Source organism: Octopus bimaculoides, chromosome 4 (genome assembly GCF_001194135.2).
Source record: "Octopus bimaculoides isolate UCB-OBI-ISO-001 chromosome 4, ASM119413v2, whole genome shotgun sequence".
Classification (NCBI taxonomy): domain Eukaryota; kingdom Metazoa; phylum Mollusca; class Cephalopoda; order Octopoda; family Octopodidae; genus Octopus; species Octopus bimaculoides.
The window spans coordinates 18,283,473-18,291,670 of record NC_068984.1 but is presented as its reverse complement, the minus strand read 5'-3'; the positions used below and the strand labels follow the sequence as shown (position 1 = coordinate 18,291,670).

Here is an 8,198-nt window from a genome sequence, read left to right as displayed (position 1 = left end):
TATATATATAAACCTATATATATATATATATATAAGTTTGGTAGAACAAACAGGTGAAATAGAACTCAGTACATGAGTATATATTTCTTTTATTATTTTTACCAACAGAAAGTTCTAAAAGTGACTCAAAGGCCAAGGGTTTTGTACATGGCACTTACCAAACTGACAATTTGATAAAAATTACAAGTATACATATACACATGCATGTACGCATGTATATATGTGTGTATGTGGCTATATATAGCTATTTGCTTTCAAGTGTTATAATTAACCATTATGCTTAGCTCAAAATGCAAGTCTTAGTCTCAGAATGTTATAGAAGATGAAAACACTAGTTTTGAATCACTGTGTGTGTGTGTGTGTGTGTGTGTGTGTATGCTTGAAACATCCCGAAGTCTAATAATGTTTAGCAAAGATCTTCTATCAATAGCAGTATGACCTCAGAAATTCCTGCAGGTCAAACAATAAGTCGTTGACCTAAACACCCACTTCTACTACTGCTACATTTAAACCTTGTGTAACAATGCTTTTCTGTCAGGTTTTCCTACTTCTAAGATGGAGAAGTGACGTATGTTGCCATGATCTCCATAACCTTCCAAGTCAACAGCATTCTTGAGAGAGAGTTTGTCTATAAACTAAATTCTTGGAAGATAGTTTATATAATTTGATGCTGGTAGGAGTTATATGCCCACTGTAAAGCACACACACTCCTTTACTTGTTTCAGTCATTTGACTGTGGCCATGCTGGAGCACTGCCTTTAGTCGAGCAAATCGACCCCAGGACTTATTCTTTGTAAGCCTAGTACTTATTCTATCGGTCTCTTTACCAAACCGCTAAGTTACAGGGATGTAAACACACCAGCATCAGTTGTCAAGCGATGGTGGGGGGACAAACGCAGACACACAAACACACACATATATATATACATATATACAATGGACTTCTTTCAGTTTCCGTCTACCAAATCCACTCACAAGGCTTTGGTCAACCCGAGGCTATAGTAGAAAACACTTGCCCAAGGTGCCACGCAGTGGGACTGAACCCGGAACCATGAGGTTCGCAAGCAAGCTACTTACCACACAGCCACACAACATAAGCACATACAAGACTTTTCAGGCATGTATAATTCTATGTAGTTCCACATATGTATTATACATACTCATACAAAATGATTTACTAAATTCACAATCTCACAGATACTATTACACACACACACACACACACACAACTATATATACCCACATATGCACTTAGGTGTAGGTGTATCCATGGGAGATCATATCTGTAGTAAATAATTGTGTTGAGTGTGTCCATGTGCAGGAATGTGTACACATGTTATGCATATGCTTGTTAGTGAGAATATAATCCATCATGGATCATTAAATTATATACACTATCGACCAATAACATTGACAGTTTTTTCACCTGATTGTGTGTATTTACACCTTGCTTGCTTAAACAGAAGTTGTGGTGTAGAGATGGTGTGTTACAGCAGTTGATTCTCTTGTCAATAAACCAATTGCTTGCTTTGTGCCTCCAAAGCTGTGTGAAATAAGAGACCTCTTACTTGAAAAACAGGTAAGGGTTAGCAACAGGAAGGCATCTGGCTGTAAAATAATACCTCAGTATCATTTGTCTAACCCGTGAAAGCAGGGAAAAACAAAACACACACACATACACATACGTGTGAATGAAGTTCTCTTCCAGCCAAGCCCTAATACAAACCAAATGACATAGCCGGAGTCAATACCATTGATGGGCAGAAGCTGGCGGAAGCTCGACACTTGACCTAACTGGGCAATAGGATTTGTGGTTATGAGAGGCTGAGAGGCAAATTAAATAGCAAGATGAGCAAAGCTAGTTTAATATTTGAAAGGTTCAAAGAGTGACTGTGGAACAACAAGCACATTATGATCCATATAAGAAATATGTGTGTGTGTGTAACAATGTATGTATGTATGTATGTGTCTCAGACAGATGGTTCTCAGTTGTTTGCTCAACTGAATTGCCTGCTTAATGATATAATGTGTGTCTGATCAGGTAGTGTCTTTGAATTACTTTGAGTGACACTTTCCCCAAGATGCCATGCAGTGAGATTGAACCCAAGACTTCCTTGTTATGAAGCAAACGTCTAAACCATTCACCCATACTGCTCATGCAAACCCCCACACACACACATATATAAATATATTAGGAACATACATCTAGAATACACACACACACACACACACACAAATCATGTGTTTCTCTGCTAATATAAGTTGGACAAGTATTTCTCGGTCACATGCCTCATTGCCACCAATGCTTGCTTACTTTTCAAGTTAGGTATTTTTTTTATTTCACTGGCCTTTATGCACACTGAAAACCATTATGCTTCAGGGTCTGTTGTTTATGAGAGAGGCACATCGTTACCATTTGGCTCATAGGGCTTTGTAAGGCCCATATATATAGCAGAAGAGTTTTGCCAAAGGTGCCATACAGTAGGCTGGAACCCAAAACCAAATGGCTTCAAAGCAAACTTAATTTTACACTCATTCTTACATTTATAAGTTTATTTATATATAGAAAAATAAACAAATATGTAAATAAACACACGCATATATATATAAATATATATGCATACAAATCTATCTACACACAAAACCACACCTAATGTCATACAGATATTTAAAATATATGTTTGTGTGTGTGAGAGAGAGAGCTATATATACATGTTTGACATTCGATATTTCTTTTGATATTTGTACACGAGATCTGTTAAAGGGTTACAAAATTTGAATGACATCCATCCCTCTCATCCCCCATCACCCGCTTCTTCATCATGTAATCCTTAAACGAGATGGGTTAAGTAAATGAAATAGATAAAAAAATCGATGCCGGTGAGAATCATGCAATTATTCAATAAAAGTACAATATATAAATATATATATATATATTTATATATATATGTATGCAAAAATAAAAAATAAAAGGAAAAAAAAGAAAGAAATGTCGTTCAATAGAGTTCAATGTTTATCGGGTTACTTATATGAAGTACAAGATAAAAAGCAGGGTTTTATCAAAGGGAATTCTATTTCAAAGCTTAACAAATACCTTTCTCCACTGAGAATAAAAGAGCATACGCTATTTTTTTCAAAACATTTTCCTTAGGTTTGTTACTGTTGATGTGAAAAATCATTATTTATTTAGATATTGCTACACATCTGCTAGAAAGTATATTTGCAGTAGATTTCCATTTAATAGTTAAAATAGTAAAGCTACCGAAGATAGACTTGACTTATCTGATATTTAGTTGGTAAAGCAGAACATGAGAATAAAGAAAATATGAAATTTGGTTTTAGCATTGCGAATATTTTTATTATTCATCATCATTATTATTATTTTTTTTTTCCAGTTTTCATTTTCCTCAACAATAGAAATCTCCATGGAATTCAGTAAATATGCTAATATAGACAGAAGAAATTTCAGGTCAACATTAAAATAAATGCGTTTCACAAATGGAAGCCATATATTCTATTTGAAGTTTAATTCAATATTGTCTTATCTAGAAAAGAAATGATAAAAGAAATTATAATAAACACAAGAAAGAAACAAAACAATTTTTATATTCAATTGTTAAAAGCCTGACTAGTACTGCTCTCTATCTTTTGTGTACCTCTTCCCAGTAAGGAACAACAGAGATGAAGAGATACTTTAAGTATTCTAGCTTTCTCTCTCATATAAAATATTATATATCATATCTAGACTTTTTAAAACTGTTTAACTTATTCAATTTAGACGAAGTAGTTGAAATTTTGAAGTCAGTATTGGTGAGGGGTGATGGCAACGAAAACCACCAGCACTGCTGCCTCCACTTAAATTACCAAGAATATGCTAATGCAATTCAATTTCTTCCTTTTCTTCCTGCTAAAATATAGCTATGTAAATCAGGCTTCTCTCAGAAAGAACATGCATTTCTCTTTAGTAGCAAAAGTATGGTACTCAAGGATCTAATGATTTTAATGAGTGATAAATTCTCAATGATTAAGATGTGCAATTAATTAAAATTGATAAATCAATGACATATTAAAGATAATCTCTCCATCTCTCTTTCAAAGTTTTAAGTTGGTGTTCCCCACTAGATATATTTCTAATTAAGTCAAAATAATTAGCATATATTTCATGAGTGTTACCTTATCTATCTATCACTCACTGTGCGTGTGTGAATGAGAGAGAGAAAGGAAGAGATTAGAAAAAAAGCAGTAGATATTTAGCTTATAAAGAAGAAAGGCTACTATCAAAAATAAAAAAGTGTTAGCAAAATCACACAACAAAACCAGTACTTTTATCTACAAACTTTTTTTTTTAAAAAAAACATTAACTTGAACGTAACTCTGAGCCCTAGTCACTAACTTCTACTTTTTCTCTTTCAGAATCGACATTTAACGATAGAGGAAGCACAGATGAAGAAAAAGAAAAAACAAGACCAAGAAAACAAAAACAATATAATAGTGCCTCAGAAAAAATGTGCTTCAATAAATAAAAGAAAGACAATAATTTTTAAAAAATTGACAAACAAAACGAAAGAATGTTAAGAATGGATTACAAAGTATTTTCCAAACACTTTCCATGTTGGATTAATATTTTACTATTGTGTTATAATACACTATGTTCAGCTGTACATTATCAAGAAACGACAACAGCAATGAACTCCAAATCGTTGTCAGTGCAATATAATAAAATTCCAATTACTACAGAAGGCTTTCCAAATAGAATCAAGAATGTTCAACATTTCAGGGTAATGGAAACAGCAAGTTATCATTTACCAGCACTTAAAGATAAACAGCTGGCACTTAATGACCTCCCAAATTTGATAGCTGCAAGCACAGAAACACCTTTACATTCTAAAAAATACCACCAGCACAACAACAACAACTATCAATGGGCTTATAGTAAACATAAAGAACGGAAGAATTATAGTCCACATCTAAATCTGTCACTTCGAGACATGAAGACTAAACAAGATTCGAGATTTTCTAGTAAGTGGCGCCAGATAAGTGCTCTTGGAATACATTCTAGTTCTGTAAAAACTCCAGAGTTGAGTAAGATTTCACCTGAAAATGTTATGGTTTCAGGCCAACCTCCACTTAAGAGCTCGTCTTTTGATCAACAGAACCCAGTGACTAGTCAGGATGATTTCAATGTAAAAAGAAAGCATCCAGTTCTAACATCTTTACACTCAGTTACGACAACAAACAAAATGTCTATAGCTGATAATACGATACAATCATCAACATTGCAACAAACAGTTTCAGAAAGTATGTTGAGAACAGGTTCACAACATAAACCTGATAGGGTAATACTTCTGTTAACACCTACACCTGTACTTAGTACCTTGACAACGCTTATTAATGAAACTCAGTTTGAAAACTATTCAACAACTGAGGAGATGCCTCTCAAAGAGGCAAATTCCAGTGACATCCCAGAATATTTAGCTCAGCCACCATTCCTTTTAAATATAAAAGACAAAAGCAGTTCGAAAGGTTCTCAAAGTAAAGAAAGACCCCTGTCAACAAGTGAAGAAGATTTTGATCCAAACTTACCCCCACTTGCACAACCAGCACCAAGCACCCATACACGGTATGGGTCATCGAGAAGAAAATATGATAGTAAAAACTTACCCTATACAAACCCACCAAAATATGGTACACAACGACCACCAAGGAATATATTATCCTTAGATGTTAATTCCCATCATCAGCAAAAGGGAATAAAACCTACTCTGATGCCTTCAAGAAGTGGTCTGCTTCATCTAACAGAAGATTCAGAAACCACCAAAAGCCATAAACCCTTAGTTACAAACAAAATCAAAGATTTTACTAAAAAGGGTTTAAACGGGAAAATATTGGCTGCAGTGACAACAGAATTTCTGAGGCCCTCAGAAATGATACCAGATATACTTATTGTGCCAACTAATTCCCAACACACACACCCAACACCAACTAAACATGGATTTCTCAAACCTGTCCTTTCTACTCCTACTTCAGCAACTGCAGCATTATCTTTAACAACAAAAAATAAGCATCTTATTCTAAGTGCCACTGCAACTCTGGACCCTTCTAAAATGACACACCTGTGCACAAAACCTTGTTCTGATGATGCCAACTGCAAATGCTGCTCAGATAAGGAGTTGGTTTCAGTTGAATCAACAGAGCAAGTCATCCCTAAAGAACCAACAGACAATGTTACACCCCAAACTGATGTGTCAACACAAAAAAACCCTTCCAAAACGTTGACACTCAGTGCTGGTTTTGGTATTGGAATGGGCTGCTTAATTGCCATCTGGCTTATTGTCGGCCCAGTGGTGTGTCTTATCTGTCACATAAAAGACAAAGCAAAGAAAGAAGAAGAGATGGATAAGAAATATCAATCAGTCTCACCAATGCAAGAGAACAGTATTGCTGAAGCTCTTGTCATGGATGAGCTGAACAAACAATTTTCAAAGATGAAAACCAATAGGGAAAACGAATATTTGTGGCTTGCTAGAGACAAGTTAGAGTTAGTTAGCCTTTCAAATGCAGATTCTTCAACACAAACAACAAACCAATATTTAACATCTCCCACATACACATCTGCTTTGTCATATAGTTCTAAGAAATGGTTGGATAGTGATGATGAAGATGATGATGATTATGATGATGATGATGATAGTGAAGATGAAAAGAAAGATAAGCTTAAATATGTACCAACAGTTAGTGTCTGAACAAAAAAAATATTAATAAAATATCTACCAGCAAAGAAAATACCCCCACCCCCTAATCTCCAATCTTTATTTTCTTTCTCTTCTTTTTTTTTCATGGGAAAAATCAATCATAGTTGTTTGTAGACTGCAGACAAATAAATGATTATTCAAAAATAATATACACAGGAGGAGACAAACAACTGATATGAAGAATAAATTTTGTTTCAAAGAAACCAATAACAGATAGGAAAACAACAAGTATAAGAATTTCTAAGATTTCTAAGAATTTCATCAAGAATCGGGGAAAATCTGAAAACAGTTGCAAAAATGGGTTTAGTTTTAATCATTCTAAGCAGCAGGTATATATACCAATAAAGAACACTTATAGAGCACAGAGAATGAATCTAAATGGAAGAGAACAAAGACATCAAGAAACTGTATGCAATTGTTGGAGAAGAAGAGAATTACTTGGAAGTTCTTCCATTTGAACTCACTCTCTCTGAGAATGACAGTTAAAATTATGTAACATTAAAAATAAATAAAACAAAAAGAAAAAGAGTCAGTAAGGTTTAGCCTGTATGTTAAAAAAAAATGTTTGTTTTAATTCCAAACATATTTATTTTATCTACATACATATACTTACATCTACTGTGTTATAGTCAAATATTGTTATGCGCACACACATACACACACACCTGTGTTTATATAAAAAAAAATCCAAGTGTACACACATTCCTGTACTACCTGTGTGTGTATAAAATGGTCTACACACACTAGTGATATCTGCACTGTGTATAAAATACAGTATATACTAACACACATATCTCTTATGTGTACAAATATACATATGTACATTTACACACTGCTTTACCTGATGTGTGTATTCACAGACACACACACCTCTCTATATCCAAACACATACACAACAACAACAGCAATACAACACAGCTCACACAATGCTGGCATTTAATTCTATGAAATTGTGTTCAAAAAATGAAATGAAAAAAACAAAGAAAAATAACCCCAAAAACCCCCCAAAAATGTGTTGTGCCAATACAGAAGAGAAATACAATTATATTTGTATGACAGAGGTTCAAATTACTTCCATAGCACAACTGTTCCCACATGAAATTGTTGCTAATCACAGAGACACAGTAGCAGTAGTGAGACTGAAGGTGATAAGCAGTGCGAAGTCAAGAATTCTAGCAGAGTTGGTAACAGACACCTACCAACTCTAACTACTATGAATATCTAATCAACAAAGAAATTTGAATATACATGCAATTCAATATGTCACAAAAACGTATTGATTATTATTTTATTTTTTTCCGGAAGACCACAAATTCCAGGATGTGATCCTGCATATATTTATACCATACTCATACTGATCTTTCAAAAAAAAAGAAAAAAAAGAAAAAACGAAAAAGAAAAAAACAAACAAAAAAAAAACAATAACAATAACAAAAAAAAAAAAAA

The 8,198-nt window shown here is 34.0% G+C and overlaps 2 protein-coding genes across 2 annotated transcripts in view; one reads left to right on the top strand and one right to left on the bottom strand.

Annotated features, from left to right (window-relative positions):
* Positions 1–8,198, bottom strand: part of LOC106881370 (kinesin-like protein KIF13A) — a 696,895-nt gene that overhangs the window by 324,915 nt on the left and 363,782 nt on the right. The gene's annotated exons all lie outside the window — the stretch shown is intronic.
* LOC106874696 (uncharacterized) overlaps positions 1–8,198 on the top strand; it is a 21,122-nt gene extending 12,924 nt beyond the window's left edge. The window contains exon 2 of the mRNA XM_014922505.2: positions 4,414–8,198. Coding sequence (XP_014777991.1) covers positions 4,569–6,743 — 2,175 coding nt within the window. The 5' untranslated portion in view covers positions 4,414–4,568 and the 3' untranslated portion in view covers positions 6,744–8,198. The remainder of the gene's footprint in view (positions 1–4,413) is intronic.